Source organism: Rhincodon typus, chromosome 19 (assembly GCF_021869965.1).
Source record: "Rhincodon typus isolate 14 chromosome 19, sRhiTyp1.1, whole genome shotgun sequence".
Lineage (NCBI taxonomy): Eukaryota > Metazoa > Chordata > Chondrichthyes > Orectolobiformes > Rhincodontidae > Rhincodon > Rhincodon typus.
Window position 1 is genome coordinate 38,779,052 of NC_063350.1, and position 20,081 is coordinate 38,799,132.

Below are 20,081 nucleotides of genomic sequence, written 5' to 3' on the forward strand. Positions count from 1 at the left end.
CTGTTCACAAATTTGACATCTTATTTTGATCCTGAGCTGAGCTTCTGACCCCATATCCTCTCCATCAGCAAGACTGCCTATTTCCACCTTTTAACCATGCCTCTCTCTGCCCTTGTGTCAGCTCATCTGATGCTGAAACATATGTCTTTGTTATCTCTGGACATGACTATTTCGATGCTCCATGGGCTGCCATCCATAAAATTCAGCTCATCCAGAACTCTGGTGCCTATATCCTGACGCACATTGAATTCTGTTCATCTAACATAATAGCGCTTGCTGGCCTACATGTGCTCCCAGTTCAAAGGTGTTATATTAATGCAAAGGGCTACTGGTGGCGAGGGCCCCAGCTTCAATTCCTGGGGTAGTGGTCTCCAGTCCAGGTGGGTGTTGGATTAGTTATCAAGTATCTGTAGAGATAGTGACTTTAAAGAAAAGATCAATATCCTTTTTCATGTACTTCATGTCTATTTACAGGCTTGGAAAGTGCTTAATTGTTGCTAGAATTCACAAATTTAATGTAAAAGTGCTCTTTTTGTTCCCATGATGGGATTAATTGTCTGCACGATAATCCCTGGTGCAGTTTGGACAAATCTGGAAAATTAACACCTCTAAACGTCTTGGTACAAAGGGATCTAACTTAATGAATTCCACTGGACTAAAACTTTAGTTTCAGCAAGCATCTTTGAACTGAAGAAAGCAGTGCAAATTTTTGTGACAAATTTATTAAATCAGGTAATAATCAGAAAGAAGCAAAGAAAAATTTCTGTAGAGAAGGAAGCCAGTTAGCATATTGTGCCTGTTTCAGCCGAAGAAAAAGGAATCCAGCTGAACATCTGCAGGCTCTATTCCATGTCCTGGAGGTTACGGCATTTCAAGTACATATACAATTTTGTTTTTTAAGAATGTAGACTCTTATACCTCAATCAGCCTTTCAGGTAGAGCTTTACAGAGCACATCACCTTCTGGGTGAAAACATTCCTCCTCAAGTACCTCCTATTACTCCTGGCAATTATTTTAAATCTACACCCTTGGTACCTGAGCCCTACACTAACAGAAACAAATGCTTCTTACTGTCTTATGTTATACATTTCCCCTTGGCCTCCTTCATTGCTCAGAAAACAATGCCAGCCTATTCAATCCTTCCTCATGGTTAGAATTCCCCATTTCTGACAATACTCCATAAATTGCCTCCAATCTCCCTTTTACATCCTGTAATTCAGTGACTAGAATTGTACTGGTGTGTTTTTTGTGGTCTTAGCTCTTTTTTTTCAAAAATGCAATTTTTACAATGCCGAATTTCTATTTTTCATACAATAATTTACTGTGGGTTGTGTGGGATCTTAATACAATACAGTTGACTGAAACTAATCCATGAAATAGGGCGTACAGTTACAGATACGTTGAGTTACAGAATGAGCTTAGTTGTAGATGACTAGGCCATATAACTAGTCACAGACCACAGCACGATGTATAATAAAACACAGAAAGTGACAGGAAGAATGAGAGAAAGAGAGCAGGAGAAAGAAATCAAGAAAGAAAACAAGAGAAAGAGAATGAACTCAATGCAACAGTGTTCTTTTCAGTGGTTTCGACATTCACTGTCTAAACATAACGCTTACAGTGGAAAACAACAATGATGCAAGGAGGTTTGTGGCTTCTCACCTACTGCACATGTTAATTTCCGAGTCCTCTGCTGCAACAGGCGTATAATTTGTGCTTTTTGTGTAGGAGCACATCGACAGCATACTACAGCAGGGCACTGACAGGCCAGCTCCATGAACTCATACTCATAAAACTTCAGGCACACCTACAACAGAACGAAAATAAGGGAGGTGATCCCAATTGTAACATATTCAACATATTTTAGATTGTACGCAGAGTAGCGGTTGAATACACAGCTCTTTTCTAAGCAAATCAATAGGACTTCCTCAAAAAAATTGAGCCAGTCATAATCACAATGACATCATCCCTAATGAACAGCCCAATTTTATATCAAAGACCTTCACGAATTGCACAGCCAAACACAGTTCCCACCTTACTTCACGTTAAAGCTTCCCATGGCCAAACTATTTTGCACATTTTGATGAAGTAACAACGGTGCACCAACAAACTGGCCGCATTCCCTGGTGCTCTGGTTGATATCCATGCTCCTCAAACTGTGGGACATAGCTTGACTTCAAAAAGTTCAAGACTACTACATCCTCAGCATGTGCAAACAAATTATGTTATTATACTGCTATAGGACACCTTGACACATTCTCTCTTCCTCTTGTCGCACAATGAATAGAGGCTGCACCATCAAAATATAACCACTTAAGGATTAGGCAATGGCCTAGTGCTATTTTCGCTGGACTGTTAATCCAAAGACCCAGATAATGTTCTGGGGACCTGGGTTCAAATCCCGTCATGGCAGGTGGTGGAATTTGAATTCAATAAATATCTAGAATTAAGAATCTAATGATGACTGCGAATCCATTGTCGATTGTCAGGAAAAACCCATCTGGTTTAGTAACATCCTTTAGGGAAGGAAACTGCCATCCTTACCTGGTCTGGCCTACATGTGACTCCAGACCCACAGCAATGTGGTTGTCTTTTAACTGCAATTAGGGATGGACAATAAATGCTGCCTAGCAAGCAAGGCCCTCATCCTGTGAATGAATAAAGGACTTTCCCCAACATATCTGTGACTGACTGGTAGAAACCTCATTATAGTGAAATAAGATGAAAACTTCAAAGCAATCCTTTTACCAGGCTCTCAGATTGAAATTCCATACACTGCCCAGTTCCCCGTTGATCTTGAATATATCTGTCTGATTAGATGTCTTAATGCTAAGCACTTAACATTGGTGGAATCAAGCAGGACTGAAGAAAAGCAACCTCAACTTGTGTGCTTAGGAGGGAATAGTACCACAATGCATTGCAATGTCCATACTCAAACATTAGAAACAACGTTTTTTTTTAAGGTACAGAAAGACTACCAGCACCTATAAATTCACATTACCAGCAAGAGGTCTCCTTCCAGCGAAAAGGAGCTAAAAAGAAGAAAACTGAGCAAAAAATATTGACTCACCATAATCAATGGCTCACAAATAAATATGACCAATGCTGGCATAATCCTGAACAGTTAAACAAAAATGGCCCAAATATTCACCTCCAGTGAGTCACCAGATATGACCAATGCACAATCGTGTTTCCTTCTGAAAGCGTTAAGCTCTAAGTGAGCCTCTCCTCGATTCGTTATCTGAAAATAAATGCATTAGTAACAGACTAATGTCTGAAACACTTGCAGTCAAGACACAAGCATGATAAACTAATTTTGATGACAATAATAAAAGATAGTTAGAACTGTATTCTGGCAGGAATTAATACCTTCAGAAAAAGATTGCCAAGATAGAGAATTGATAAGAACAAAAAACATATATGGGAAACACAGTTAAATCTTTATCATTAAATACTTATGTTTGTGATGCAATATATGCATGTCGATTGTCAACATCTACACAGAGTGGCCAAAAGTCAAGCCAACTACTTAGCACATAACTGACAGACCATGTTTCGACCTTGTTGCAACATTGTTTCCCTGAAGACAGCTAATGTTCTCTTATTAACATGAGATTACAATTCAGTTCAAGTAACAAACTGCAAAGTATTATTGGGAACAAACAGGAAAGAAAAAGGAATTAACTTCTTTTCAAGAGCCATTGGCCAGTTTCTTCTCTGTAATATTAGTAGCAAAATAAAAAGAGGTGACAGAGCTCAATGCTTAAAAAATGTTAGAACCTTAAAATGAGAATTGTGAGTAACATTGAGGTTTTTTTTGCCTTGCTCCAAGCAAGATGGTTGCACTTAAAAAAAAACATTCTATTTGAACAGTGAGCTCTGTGTTGGTGGCTCAATGGGTCATTGCATCACTCATTTCTTGATTGAGGCCACCGTCATCTCAACTAATTGGAGGTAATTGTTGAAAAGTAACTCATTTTCAGTGCTGACTGAAGTATAGCTGCAATTACACAATGGAGTGAAACTGGATTCTACAATCTTTGGGTTCAAATGAACGGACTTAATTTTTCAGACATGGCAACAGCGAGGGACAATTTGTCTTCATAACTCTTTAGATGGCAATGGAGGAAAAGGATAGATGCTGCAAGAAAAATCAGCCTATGATTGCTGTCTATTGAATCCTACGGACAGGACAAATAATAATATTTTGCCCTTTGAATTATCAGACACAGTTTGGTTCACAGATAAAGTATGATCAATTGGGCAATGGATCAGTGGTAGCTATCATTTTCTATAGATAGATACATTGCGACGGATCACATCTTCAGAAGTCACGGAGTTTCAGAAGTCAAGGAGTTTAGAATCATCCTTTATCCCCTCCAACATTTGAAAATGCATTTACTAGAAGAAAGCACAATCAGTTTGAAAGGTGCTCCTGATATTTAAGATGAAGAACTTAGTGGCATGCAAATAAATGGGCATCCAGTGGTGGCAGTGACAAACAAATCATGGTGGAAACACTTACAGTTCGGAAGATGTGAATATCTTGGTTCCTGGTTACTAGATGTGCATTTTTTGCTGTGCAAGTTGCTGTTTCAAGTTTGTCCCCAGTGAGCATCCATACCTAGAAGAAGCCGTAACAAAATAACTAGCACTATAAGCAATGTCCGCAATGATGTAAAATGGCATAGAATGTAAATTGGAATACAAAATTGGGAGGGAAAACCGGACTGATAATGATTTGAACACAAAACAAATTGCGGTGCTATAGGAAAGAGGCAGGGAGTGAGACTGGCTGGGTTGCTCTTGCTGGGGGCCAGCATTAAAACAATGGGCCAAACAGTCTGTCTGTGATGTAACCATTCCATGCCTTAATATAAAAGAGGCAATAAACTAAGAAAATACCAAGCATACTGAAGTCACAAGTAAAGCTTCACCCAGAAGGCAGTCTCAGGCTAATTTGAGATTCCAGACTGCAGCATAACTTCAACTTTAACCCTTTACTTTTAAATTATAGAAAGACTGCAGCAGTCCACCAAGGACACACCAGCTCTACACATGAGCAATTCAGCTAGTACTACTGTATTGCTCTTTAGCTGTTGCTGTGCCAAGTTTTATTTCACATACTAGCTAATTCCCTTTTGAAAGATTCGATGGGATTTTCCGCCGTCATCCTTTCTGGCATGATGCTCCAGATCACTATGTAAAAATGATTTTCCTCAGATCATCTTTGGTTCTTTTGATAATCATCTCGAATCTGTGTGCTGTGGTTATCAACTGTTCTGTCAAAGGAAATAGTTTCTTCTCTATCTTTCCACTCTAGGCTCCCATGATTTTGAACACTTCTTTGCTCTCAGGAGAGCAACCCCAGTTTCTCCAGTCCATCCACATGCAACCCCTCAGCCCTGAAGCCATTGTGGTCATTTTCTTCCCTGCACCCTCGTTTTGGCCTCTACTGACCAAAAACAAACATGTTTAATGCAACTACAAGTAAGGTTTCAGAATTACAGTCTAAATTAGTCACTTTTTTTAAAGTCAGCCATGGCAGAGCCTTGGCTCTTTTCCACTGGGTTCTTACCTTTATCCCAGCATTTCTCAGCATCTCTAAGGTAGGCCTGACATCAACTTGCAGCTGGTCCTCCACACCAGTCAGGCAAAGAAGCTCCATTTCCATCTCCAAACTCTCAATCACAGTTGCCACTTTCAATGACCGATCATGTACACTTAGTTTTGCTTGATTGTAACGAGTCTGAAGAAGAGACACTTCTTTAAAATTCATTCATTCTAGTCCACAATATTCTTACCAGGTAATTTTGCCACAACTTAGTCTAATGAACGAGAGAAAGTTACAGTAGTCTGAAAAGAAAAGCTATTTGGTTTTCTTCCAAAATGTTTGTCCCTTGACATACCAAATTTCCACTTGTGCCTGCTGGTAACTTACTAAATGGTCATCTCTAAGGGTTGCAAATCCCCAGTCAAATCATACCGTGTCGGGTATCTCCTCACCTGGGATAAAGCTGACTGTGCAGCAATCACCTTGCTAAGGTTGTCCAGCTTTTCTGAATGAAGGTCTCAGAGTTTGCAAGTTTGTGATTATCATTCAACACCTCTATCTGATACATATCCCCTTTTATTTCTTTGTTTAACTATAATGGAGTTCAAATGATTTTGAAATTCCTTTGCATTAATGACACCTTGTCGCGTTCAAACTAAACCGGAAACAAAACGAAGGGTTACACAGTGAAATCTCTCCTATTCAAAGGTCACCTTGGTCCTGGCTTCTGGTTTGTCCTAGGTGCCAATGGGCCCATACAAGGCCTGGGGTGATTATGCCAATTCGCCCACCCTCAGAACAGTTCTGGCCATAATTATCCGAGTCTTGACCGTGCGTAACAGTGTAGGAAGCATTATAGTCAAGCCATCATTGACCCTCAGCTTCACATTTCTACATTGCCCGCAATGCCTCTAAGAAAACACTGAGTTGAAAAATTGGTTGATTGTTTTCTCCTCTACCTACCTCAGGACAGGTAGTATAGCTCTTAAATTGCTAGGTTTTCAGGGAATGTTTTGATGAAATGCATATGCAACTAGAGATTTAGTTACCTCAAAATCCTGGTACTGCTCTTCTGTCAAAGACTTTTTGGCAACAACCAGAACTCGAAGTCCTTCTCTAGCCATGTTCCCACACTGTAATCAAACAGCAATCAGAATATCAGAAATAAATCAGACGGTTTATGTTAATTAGATTTCTGACTGATAAGTTTATAACCACACATGGCAAGCAATTCCTAATAAAACATCCTATTAAAATAATGTGTACTTTATTTTGAGGCAACTGATATATCCTATGGCCTCTAATTATTTATTGCCCAGGTGCATCACCTCATCTATATTTATTCTAGCATAAATAAAATAAATGAATAAATTATAATTGCATCTACTTCAAAATAATACTATAGAGGAGTATGATTCAGTGCAAGCAAGAATTAAATTGCTGAAGTTTTGCTCTTGCTTCACTAGCTCTTTCCAAACCCTAAGTGGTAAAAATCATGATTCTGCGCTCAGTGCTCATTCCAAAAATATCTTTTGCTCCTCACTAAGCGGGAGGCTGGTGAATTTTTAGACTCATGCTTTCTTATGTGTTGGACTGTGAGTCTGCCACCTTGATCTAGTGGAGACTGTTAGCCAATGGACAGGCGATAGATTCTGAGTAGTGATTAGCAGCTGCTAGAACTCAAGATAATAGTCCTCAGCATGAATTAAGTAAAGTTCTGTCTGGTCAGAACTGCAAACATGGGATGGAGAAACAAGGCTTGTGGCATGGGCTGGAAACAAAGATCTTCTTGTAGGACACAAAAGGTGCTCCTGTATTCCCGTCTTCCAACAAAGAAAAAAATTAATCCTTGTAAATAATGCCAATAAATAAGTAATCATTTATATCACTGCTTCATTGTAAAGAATGTTCAAACATGCTTCAACAGCATGTCGATGGAAAACACATGCCTGCACAGCAAAGTATGGGTGAATGACAGGATGGGTTCAAGATGATTTAAAAAGTGAAACAGACTACAGAGTTCCGGAAGGAGGAGAAAGTCATGACCTTATTTAAAACTCTGTCCAAGTTAAAAGATATCATTGGTCATCTGTTTCTGGTGGAAAGAGTTGCCATCAAACATAAACTTGAGCTGCCGTGATATCCTATCTTTTGCCTATTTCTGAGCTCCATAGCTGACTGCAGTCAGTGCCTCTACTGCCTCCAGACAGCAGGAAGTGAGGGGCCAATGGGTGTGAGCAGTGGGAACCTGGAGGTAATCTCCTAGCTATCCTATTCTCATCAAGTGTAGCGTTTTAAGATCACGGCTGCAAGATTAGCAGCCTGCATTTGTAAATAATGAAAATTAAGACAGCATCTACAATGGCCATGTTTTATTGATTTTTTAAAATGTACTAGAGGATATTTGTGCTCAGATACAAAGGGATGCAGCCATTGGAGGGCCTGGTCTTTTGAATGAATGAATGAACAAATAAATGCAGCGCATGGCCTCATTCGGGGCATTTAAGCGGCTACGAGATAGGCATATGGATGATAGTATAAGGTAGGGGTGGAGGTTAGATAGACCTTAGGATTAGGGTAGAAGTTCGGCACAACATGGTGGGCCGAAGGGCCTGTACTGTGCTATACTGTTCTATGTTCTATGACATACCTCTTCTTCAAGCCAATCGTTATACTGAACAATTCCCATCATGACCACATCAGCCCCTTTCATGTAGAAGGTAATCTCTCCTGTAGATTCATCCTAGACAAGAACACAATTGCAAGAGGAGCAGCTCAATTACTTTGTTCAAAGTCAAACTCCGACAAGTTAACGCAAATGATCTGCACTTACTCATTTTTGATTCATCGCAACTTTAACCAATCAATGATCAACATCTCAGATTGCCAATCAATACAAAAATAACTTTCATTTATATCACTGCTTCAATGTAAAAAATGTTCCAATATGTTTGAACAGCATGGGTATGGAAAACACATCTGTATGCCTGCACAGCAAAGTACAGACTTGGAGTGGTGACAGGATGGGTTTCAATGTGATTTAAAAAGGAAAGACAGTAGAAAAGACACGAACTTATTTAAAATCTCTGTCCAAGTTAACAGACATTATTTGTTCGTGAAACCTAAAACCTCGTATTTTTGATCGCAAATAGAAGACAGCCATTTGCCAAAGCACATCAAAGGAATACTCAAGGGGGAATTCACACAAACAAAAATCACATCTTAGCTTTTCCTCAGGAAATGCTGTATAAAAAGATGAGGCACAATCGGAATTTACTTTGGTTACTTTATAATCAAGGATCCTAGAAACTGTCCTTCAGTGATTACTCCAGCCCAGCACTCATTTTCAGAGCTTGCTGACTTCAGCATGAAACAAAAGGAACTGTATGTGCACAAATACCCTTCCAGCATTCAGTATCCTGACATGTAGCCCAACAAATCTTTTGTAAGCATGGTGTCCTGTTTTATATGGTATCACTGCAAACATTAAATGCTTACAATTGACAGTTTTTTTTTAGCTTGATATAGTTAGCACACTTCAAGTTATTTTCAAACCTTAAAGTACATCCTGCAGGCTTAAGTTCAGTAGATAATGCATTCGAATTTTTCTATGAGGTAAACACACAGTGAAAAGACAACTAAATCTTTTCAAATTTCCACATATAATTCTAAACAAGCCCTGCTATAAAATTACTCACTTCAGAAGAATTAATGCACAGAGGCAATGGACAGCTGTACTGTCCATCTTTACCTGTGGAATATCGCTTATTGTTGTAGGTTTAAAAAATTCAAGCTCATTTGATATCTTTGTAAATTGCTTCTTTGCTTTTATACAACAACAGGCTGGCTAAATGGACAAGTGAAGACTTCTCAGGATTGTTGAATTTTGGTTATATCAGTTGGTTTGGATGTACAGCTCATGGATCAAGAAGTGAAATGCAGTTTAGCATGAATACAGCTAACTTTGCTTGTGAATACAAAATACAAAGCTGGACTTCCTGTCTCGTTAGAAGCAACCACAATGTTTATAAATACTGACGCAGTTTCTGCAGTCATTGCACGTTAGCCATTTCCCTAAGGCAAGTTCAGCAGGAGGTTGTTACTTTCTCAAATGATCCCTGCTGAATTGTCCTATCTGTAGCATAGGCCTCTGTGATCTCAGTGAGTATATGGCAGCTGAACAAAAAGGAATAAACTAGAGAAGGAATCATCACCCTATTAAACAAGAGGCAGCTGTAAATAGAAATGTGCAACAACATTACTATCCTAATCATGTCATGTTAAATACAAAACTAAACATGGTCTGTGGAACATGTATAACTGTGTGTTCTGAGGTATGCAGCATGTCTGCTTAATATTTTTCAATATTTATTGGTCATGTAAAAACAAAGACAAATCCAAAATCACCAAGGGTGAGGATAAAGCTGTTGCTGGGCAAGTGAGTTCCTAGAGTCAGAGTTGTACAGCACGGAAACAGACCCTAAGTAGGGGGGAAGGGAGGAGTGAGCATACAGGGAGTATAACAATTAATGGAAGGCAAAGCAGCAGGTTAGCAGGTGACGAGGAAGCTTCAACTCCATTGAAAATTAGGAAAAAAGTTAAAGGCAAGGAGAACTCAAGAGCTGTTAGTAATGGAGGTGACAGAACTCAAAAAGAAGGTGCAAAAACTGGCATAAGGGCACTTTATCTGAAAGCTCTGAGCATTTGAAACAAGGTGGATGAGTTGACGGTGCAAATCATGGCAAATGGGTATGATTTAGTGGCCATTACAGAGACATGGTTGCAGGATGGTCATGACTGGGAGTTAAATATCCAGGGGTATCAAACTGTTTGGAAGGACAGACAGGAAGGTAAGGGAGGTGGTGTCGCTCTGATTTTTAAGGATGATATCAGGGCGGTAGTGAGAGATGGAATAGGTTCTACTGAACAAAAGGTTAAATCCATTTGGGTGGCCAAATGAGGAATAGCAGGGAGAAGAAGACACTGATAGGTGTGGTCTATAGGCCACCAAATAATGACATCGTGGTCGGGTGGGCATTAAACATAGAAATAGCTAATGCACGTAAAAATGGTACAGCAATTATCATGGGGGATTTTAATCTACATATCGATTGGTCAAACCAGGTCGGTCATGGCAGCCTTGAGGAGGTGTTCATAGAATGCATCCGCGATAATTTCCTTGAACAATATGTAATGGAACCTACGAGGGAGCAAGCTATCCTAGATCTAGTCCTGTGTAATGAGACAGGAATAATTAATGATCTCACAGTTAGGGATCCTCTTGGAAGGAGCGATCACAGGATGGTCGAATTTAAAATACAGATGGAGAGTGAGAAGGTTAAATCCAGTACCAATGTCCTGTGCTTAAACAAAGGAGACTATGATAGGATGAGGGAGGAGTTAGCTAAGGTAGAATGGGAGCAAAAAATTTATGGTGGGTCAATTGAGGAACAGTGGAGGACTTTCAAAACGATTTTTCACAGTGCTCAGCAGAAGTATATTCCAGTGATAAGGAAGAACTATAGGAAAAGAGATAGTCAGCCTTGGATGTCTAAAGAAATAAAGGAAAGTATCAGATTGAAACAAAAGACACATACAAAAAAGCAAAGCTTAGTGGGAAACTAGCAGACTGGGAAATCTTTAAAAGCCAACAGAAAGCCACAAAAACAGTTATAAAGAAAAGTAAGATAGATTATGAGAGTAAACTAGCTCAGAATATAAAAACAGGCAGCAAAAGTTTCTATAAATATGCAAATCGTAAAAGAGTGGAGAAGGTAAACATTGGTCCTTTAGAGGATGAGAAGGCCAATTTAATAACTGGGAATGAGGAAATAGCTTAGGCATTAAACAGTTATTTTGTGTCGGTCTTCACAGTGGGAGACACAAATAACATGACGAAAATTGATGGCAAGAATGTTATAGCAGGTGAGGACCTAGAAACTATCATTACCACTAAGGAGGCAGTGCTGGGCAAGCTAATGGGGCTAAAGGTAGACAAGTCTCCTGGCCCTGATGAGATGCATCCCAGGGTACTAAAAGGGGTGATGGGGGAAATAGAAAATGCACTAGTAATTATTTACCAAAATTCACTGGACTCTGGGGTGGTTCCCACAGATTGGAAAACAGCCAATGTGACGCCACTGTTTAAAAAAGGAAGTAGACAAAAAGCAGGTAACTATAGGCCAGTTAGCTTAACTTCGGTCGTGGGAAAATGCTTGAATCTATCATTAAGGAAGAAATAGCAAGACATCTAGATACAAATTGTCCCATTGAGAACACCCAGCATGGGTTCATGAAGGGTAGGTCATGTTTAACTAATTTGGTGAAATTCTTTGAGGACATTACTTGCATGGTGGACAATGGGGAACCTGTGGATGTAGTGTATCTGGATTTCCAGAAGGCATTTGACAAGGTGCCACACCAAAGGCTGCTTCATAAGATAAAGTTGCACGGTATTACAGGTAATGTATTGGCATGGATAGAGGATTGGTTGACCAGTAGAAAGCAAAGAATAGGGGTAAATGGGTGTTTTTCTGGTTGGCGGTCAGTGGCTAGTGGTGTGCCTCAGAGATCAGTGTTGGGACCGCAATTGTTTACAATTTACATAGATGATATGGCATTGGGGACAAAGTGTGGTGTGTCAAAATTTTCAGATGACGCTAAGATGAGTGGTAGAGCAAAGTGTGCAGAAGACACTGAAAGTCTGCAGAGGGATATAGATAGTCTAAGTGAGTGGGCAAAGGTCTGGCAGATGGAGTACAATGTTGATAAGTGTGACGTCATCCATTTTGGTAGGAATAACAGCAAAATGGACTATGTTTTAAATGGTAAAAAATTGCAGCATGCTGCTGTACAGAGGGACTTGGGTGTCCTTGTGCATGAATCACTAAAAGTAGGATTGCAGGTGCAATTAAAAAGGCAAATGGAATTTTGTTTGTCATTGCTAGAGGGATGGAGTTTAAAAACAGGGAGGCTATGCTGCAGCTGTATAGGATCCTGGTGAGGCCACACCTGGAGTACTGTGTGCAGTTTTGGTCTCCTTACTTGAGAAGGGATATACTAGCACTGGAGGGGGTGCAGAGGAGATTCACTCAGTTGATTCCAGAGTTGAGAGGGTTGGATTATGAGGAGAGACTGAGTAGGCTGGGATTATACTCATTGGAATTCAGAAGAATGAGGGGAGCTCTTATAGAAACATATAAGATTATGAAGGGAATAGACAGGGTGGAGGCAGGGACGTTGTTTCCACTAGCAGGTGAAACTAGGACTAGGGGGCATAGCCTCAAAATAAAGCAAAGCAGATGTCGGACTGAGGTCAGGAGAAACTTCTTCACCCAAAGGATTGTGAATCTGTGGAACTCCCTGCCCAGTGAAGCGGTTGAAGCTACCTCGCTGAATGTTTTTAAGGCAAGGCTAGATAAATTTTTGAACAGTAAAGGAATTAAGGGTTATGGTTAGCGGGCGGGTAAGTGGAGCTGAGTCTCAAAAAGATCAGCCATGATCTTATTCAATGGCAGGGCAGGCTCGAGGGGCCGGATGGCCTACTCCTGCTCCTAGTTCTTATGTTCTTATGATCCAACTTGTGCATGCTGGCCAGATATCCTAAATTAATCTAGTCCCATTTGAGAGCATTTGCCCCATATCCCTCCAACCCCTTCCTATTTATGTACCCATCCAGATGCATTTTAAATGGTGTAATTGTACCAGCCTACATCAATTCCTCTGGCAGCTCATTCCCTTAGGTCCCTTTTAAATCCTTCCCCTCTCACCTTAAACCTATACCTTCTAGTTTTGGACTCCCCTACCGTGGGATAAAGATCTTGGCTATTCACCCTGTCTATGCCCGACATGATTTTATACATCCCTATAAGGTCACCCCTCAGCCTCCAACACTCCAGAGAAAAAGGCCCAGCCTATTCAGCCTTTCCCTATAGCTCAAACCTTCCAACGCTGGCAACATCCTTGCAAAATTTTTCTGAACCCTTTCAGGTTTCACAACATCTTTCCTGTTGCAGGGAGACCAGAACTGTACCCAGTATTCCAAAAGTGATCTAACCAATGTCCTGAACAGCTGCAACATGACATCCAACTCCTCCGCTCAATGCACTGAGTAATAAAGGCAAGTGTACTAAGTGTCTTCTTCACATTTTTTTACAATTACAAATGAAATACTTGGTAGCTGTATAGTTTCAGAAATTGTACTTTCATTCTGAACACAGCATTATGTTTCTATTTATAATCATAACTAATCCTGCAATTCAATTTCTTCTACAATTATGAACAAACTATAGCATTAAGAATTGCAAACGTTTGATAAAATCTTATGTGTGAAAGCAATGTGGCAAGTTGGGTCACTGATCAAAAAAGGACACAAAAGTAAAATGGAAAATGAAGATCAATACATGTAACTACTCACATTACCAATATGCTCTTACATCGTAAAATATCCAAAGACAACTTTTTAAAGATGAAAATGTTATCTTCAATACTCACAAAGGCCAAGATGGTGAAAGCCCATCCTGTTGGAGACTGAAATGGAATGATATTGCTCCAGTCAATATACTAGACGGTTGTTAAATTTGATTGGACCTATTCCTGAAGATTTGATCATATGACCTCCAACAAGCCTCAACCAAAGAAGCTTGTTTCTCTCTTTACCAATATTTCTATTAGTAATTATTATGACCGGTCCTGGGGTGAGGTTCCACAATTTATTACAGTTTCAGACAGATACTAATATTATCAAGCACCCAGGTAATGAGGGCTGAAATGGCTTCCCTTCTGAATACACTCACCCTCTCAGTTAGTTACAACTGGGTTAATTTAAAAAGGATTCCAAAAATTGATGTCTTTCTCCAGGACAAAACTAATTTATATTTGAAAAGGAGCCAATTTTACCAGCCTTTGAGTTACGCAAAGAATTAGTTTATGCAATAATAAAAATGAAAGAAATAATAACGTAATGTACATATACGCAGGTTAAAAATAAGAGGTGAGTCCAAAAAAGATAAAAGTTAAAAATATATACATGGATTAGTCTTCGAGTTCACAAAGATAGACAATAGAATGTTGCAACTCTTATATTGGTTGATAATTGGTAATACTGCTGTTGGTAGGTGAATCGATGATTGAAATTTTGGGATTTGCAGGTTCACTGATATTCTTTTCTTCTGTTTCCTTTCGATTGGCTTGCTGCACTTAGAGTGAGAGATTATCTTTCCTTTTTTAACCTGTAGTGCAGCTGTGCTTAATTGTTCTCCTCAAACTCTGCATTTCATAGCACACTAGTCTATTATCACACCCAGGCCAGGGGTTGCAGTCGAATCCGAGGTCTGTATACTTCTGGAAAAGTACCACAACACACAACTGCAATTTGTGTCTTGATGAACAGGAGACAGTTTCCTGCTGAAGGGCTGGGAGAGCAGAGCAGTCAACTCCTCTGATCTACTGTGACTACAGGGATAGTAAAGTTCTAAGGAAGGGTCATCGGACCTGAAACATTAACTCTGATTTTTTATTCACAGATGCTGCCAGTCCTGCTGAGCATTTCCAGCAACTTCTGTTTTTGTAGAAAATCTAGCTTGTTTTGACTTCAACTTTTTAAGTGTTGTTGTTTATAACACATTTGGCACTTTCAGGTGTGACATCCCAGGGTTCCTCTCCAGACAGTAAATGTAAATTCACAATTTTTGTTTATTTTGAAAATGTTACTTTGACAAAAACAATAGCTTTGTAGCGGTATCCAAATATTATATTGGGCGCAAGAGTCATATGCCAAATTCTTGTCTGTTTAATATGTTAATTTACCATGGTTAAATAAATTTGCAGATGAAATAAAATTGTATGGTACATTATTTTTAGAGAATGTAATGAATTAGACTTGGATAAGTTGGAAAGTAGGACTAAGACTGATAAATATCCTTCAATATAAATGTGCTGTTTATAGCTTGAAGTGGTATAGGTCAAAAGAGAAAGAAAGAAAATCATTGGCTGATCCCTAAAGATTCAATTGAAATGTCATGATGCTAGCAAAAATGAAAACTGTCTTGGCCTAATAATTTGAGATTAACACCACAATTACAATGAAATTCAAAAAATGTACTATAAATCAAACAAAAATACAAATTGTCCTCTCGAGCTCCATCAGACAGTGGGTGTCATGTTATTAGGGACACATTGACAGTCTCAGTAAGGTTGTAATAGCTGATGTGAATGCAAGGCCTCATTAACATCATGAAGACATACCCAGTAGCTGTCCAAAAAGTCTGCTAGTAGGTAAGAAGGAACCCTGGCAGTAAGAAACTGAAACTAGAGATCACTGAGGCTGGCCCTGACATTCGGGAGAGGTTGGCAAACAGGAAGGCTAGGGTCTGGGGCATTGACAATCTATACTGCGAATGTCAAAGGCTTCATTGAAGGACTAGAAGGTTTCTGAGGAGAGGGTGCACTCAGCTGCACCTGCCCTGTAATGAATGGTGAAAAAGCCCCTTGTATTGGGCAGCTGACAATTCTCAACTCCCTTTCACTGTCTAGTTTTCCTGAATTCAAGAAGGTAGTGCAGCAACAGTTAACATCAGATTAGGCTTGCAATTGCGCTGTTGGAGCTGGGCAAAAGTTATATCAATAAACACCCCATCTATCTACTGAGGGGGATAAATACCCCAATAGCTACTGCTGCAAAAATAGTGACAGGCATGTATGTTGCTGCTGTGTTTCATTCTATACATTTCACTTATGAACACCACATTCCACCACCCCCAAAGCAGTATGGCCAAACACAAACTTGGACACTTCATATCTAGGCTTTGGATTCAGCAAGGAGATTCAGGATTAGAAAGGGTCAGATTTAGATGGTTAAAATTATTAGCAGCATTGTTGATACATCAGTAAATAGATCATTTAAAGTGATGAGTCAGACAAAACCAGGAGCATTTTATAATGAGATAATTGTGGATTAAGGGGAGATCATTTTTTCCGAGAAGCAACCGACAAGGTTTAGAGTTTTGCACAATGTGCTTAATAACCATGGAGCAATCATACAGGAATTTTTTGACAGATTCCTGAATTGGCTGAAATTTGTGTCTGTAATTTTAATGGGGATTGAGTAGAGGAAAAAGGATGAATCCAACAAGAAATAGCTTGTGTGGAACTGATGGATTGTTTTTAGGCTGTAACATTGGATCTCCAGTAGGACAGAGAGCAACGACCTACAAACTCCTTTCCTGTCTGAAAGGCACCTTCTCAACCTCTGTGTTAGCCACACATGCAACTGGAAGAATCCAGCTGGCAGGGAGAGAGATCAAACCAAATTACTTAATTACCACAAACAAAACAAAAACTCATCAGCGAGGAAACAGAATTAACACTGAATCCTGTGACCCTCCTTCAAAACACAATCAGGACCCAAAACATTAACTTTGTTTTCTCTCCACAGATGCTGCCAGACTTGTTGAGTTTCTCCAGCTATTTCTGTTCTGGTTTGTTTCAGATCTCCAGTGTCCACAGTTCTTTGTTTTATTTATTTAATTACTACAACTGATAACCTGCCACTTGCAAGAAAGTACATTCCACCCCTGACTCATTCTTCACGAAAATAGCCTGGACGTGTGATAATGTCTGCAAACTGATGTGCTGGCAAAACAAATTCCTGGGCTCATCCACCTCTGGCACCACACCATCGAGCTTCAAAAACTTTGCTCACAGTTTCTGTCAACCCGTCAGCTCAACCTTCTTACTGCCTGGTATGAACAATAGCTATACAGGCTATACCAGAAGTCCAGTGATAATCGCTGAATCATATTCCAGCAAGGATTCAACACAATAACAAAAGTGGGCCACAGCAGAGAGAGGAAATGCAAGTAAACAAGAGAAAATTGGCAAGAATTGTACCTTATGTTTCTTTCTAATTCTCAGTATCAGAAAATTCTCCATCAGAGATCCTCATAATATTTTATTTAGAGAATGCAAATCCCCCAGAACCTATAATCAACCTCCTCATTTGCTTCCTATTAAATTGAGGATACACCTTAGAATTGTCAAATTAAAGCAAAATACTGAAGATGTTGGAAATTTGAAACAAACACAGACAACGCTGGAGAAACTCAGCGGTTTTGACAGCATCTGTGGAGAGAAACAGAGTTCATGCTTCAACTCCAGTATGAATCTTCAGTTCTCTCTCCACAGATGTTGCCAGACCTGTTGACTTTTGCCAGCATTTGCTGTGTTTGCCTTAGATACGTCACTGTGCTCCTTCGTTCATCAGGTACCACTAAATGTGCTCGTGTCCAGCCACAACCTCATCACCTCAGGTCACCTCCCACCCATGGCCTCCAACCTCATCGTTCCCCAACCCCGCACCGCCCGCTTCTATCTCCTTCCCAAAATCCACAAACCTGACTGCCCTGGTCGACCCATTGTCTCCGCCTGCTCCTGCCCCACCGAACTTATCTCCACCTATCAGGACTCCATTTTCTCCCCCTTGGTCCAGGAACTCCCTACCTACGTCCGTGACACCACCCATGCCCTCCACCTCCTCCAGAACTTCCAATTCCCCGGTCCCCAACACCTCATCTTTACCACGGTCGTCCAGTCCCTATACACCTGCATTCCCCATACAGATGGCCTAAAGGCCCTCCGCTTCTTCCTGTACCGCAGCCCCGACCAGTCCGCCTCCACTGACACCCTCAACTGCTTAGCCGAACTCATCCTCACCCTCAACAACTTCTCTTTCAAATCCTCTCACTTCCTACAGACAAAGTGGGTGGCCATGGGTACCCGCATGGGCCCAAGCTATGCCTGCCTCTTTGTAGGTTACGTGGAACAATCCCTCTTCCGTACCTACACTGGCCCTAAACCCCACCTCTTCCTCTGTTACATTGATGGCTGTATCGGCGCTGCCTCGTGCTCCCACGAGGAGCTCGAACAGTTCATCCACTTCACCAACACCTTCCACCCCAACCTTAAGTTCACCCGGACCATCTCTAACACCTCTCTCTCCTTCCTGGAACTCTCTGTCTCCATCTCAGGCAACCACCTAGAAACTGATATCCATTTCAAGCCCACCGACTCCCACAGCTACCTAGAATACACCTCCTCCCACCCACCTTCCTGCAAAAATGCCATCCCCTATTCCTAATTCCTTCGCCTCCGCCACATCTGCTCCCAGGATGAGGCATTCCACTCCCGTACATCTCAGATGTCCTCGTTTTTCAAGAACTGCAACTTCCCCCCCTCAGTGGTCAAGAACGCCCTCCACTGTGTCTCCCGCATTTCCCAAAACTCATCCCTCACACCCCGTCCCCGCAATAACAACCAAAAAAGAATCCTCCGCGGTTGCAGGGAAAAGTGCCGGGTGTGGTGGAGCTGGAGGGGAGTGTGGAGCGGACAAGGGAGTCACGGAGAGACTCTCACACCCCATCCATGCAATAAGAACCAAAAAAGAATCCCCCTCGTCCTCACGTACCACCCCACCAACCTCCGGATCCAACGCATCATCCTCCGACACTTCCGCCATCTGCAATCCGACCCCACCACCAAAGACATTTTTCCCTTCCCACCCATATCTGCTTTCCGAAGGGACCACTCTGTCCGGGACTCCCTTGTCCGCTTGACACTCCCCTCCAGCCCCACCACACCTGGCACTTTTCCTTGCAACTGCAGGAAGTGCTACACCTGCCCCCACGCCTTCTCCCTCACCCCCATCCCAGGCCCCAAGAAGACTTTCCACATCAAGCAGATGTTCACCTGCACATCTGCTAATGTGGTATACTGCATCCGCTGTACCCGTTGTGGCCTCCTCTACATCGGGGAAACCAAGAAGAGGCTTGGGGACCGCTTTGCAGAACACCTATGCTCGGTTCGCAATAAACAACTGCACCTCCCAGTCGCGAACCATTTCAATTCCCCCTCCCATTCCTCAGACGACATGTCCATCCTGGGCCTCCTTCAGTGCCACAACGATGCCACCTGAAGGTTGCAGGAACAGCAACTCATATTTCGCTTGGGAACCCTGCAGCCCAATGGTATCAATGTGGATTTCACAAGCTTCAAAATCTCCCCTCCCCCTACCGCATCCCAAAACCAGTCCAGCTCGTCCCCGCCTCCCTAACCTGTTCTTCCTCCCACCTATCCCCTCCTCCCACCTCAAGCCCCACCTCCATCTCCTACCTACTAACCTCATCCTGCCCCCTTGACCTGTCTGTCCTCCCTGGACTGACCTATCTCCTCCCTACCTCCCCACCTACACTCACCTTTACTGGCTCCATCCCCGCCTCTTTGACCTGCCTGTTTCCTCTCCACCTATCTTCTCCTCTGTCCATCTTCTATCCGCCTCCCACTCTCTCCCTATTTATTTCAGAACCCCCTTTCCCTCCCCCATTTCTGATGAAGGGTCTAGGCCCGAAACGTCAGCCTTCCTGTTCCTGTGATGCTGCTTGGCCTGCTGTGTTCATCCAGCTCTACATCTTGTTATCTCAGATTCTCCAGCATCTGCAGTTCCTACTATCTCTGCTTCAATCAGCAGTTCTGG

At 41.4% G+C, this 20,081-nt stretch overlaps 1 protein-coding gene across 1 annotated transcript in view; it reads right to left on the reverse strand.

The window, feature by feature from the left end:
- The window catches only part of LOC109926202 (probable phospholipid-transporting ATPase IIA), a 175,651-nt gene that overhangs the window by 62,515 nt on the left and 93,055 nt on the right, over positions 1 to 20,081 (reverse strand). Inside the window, exons 16-21 of the mRNA XM_048608579.1 lie at positions 8,205 to 8,297; positions 6,604 to 6,687; positions 5,579 to 5,749; positions 4,526 to 4,624; positions 3,152 to 3,241; positions 1,663 to 1,807 (exon numbers count right to left, since the gene is read on the reverse strand). Of these exons, the coding sequence (XP_048464536.1) occupies positions 1,663 to 1,807; positions 3,152 to 3,241; positions 4,526 to 4,624; positions 5,579 to 5,749; positions 6,604 to 6,687; positions 8,205 to 8,297 (682 nt within the window). The remainder of the gene's footprint in view (positions 1 to 1,662; positions 1,808 to 3,151; positions 3,242 to 4,525; positions 4,625 to 5,578; positions 5,750 to 6,603; positions 6,688 to 8,204; positions 8,298 to 20,081) is intronic.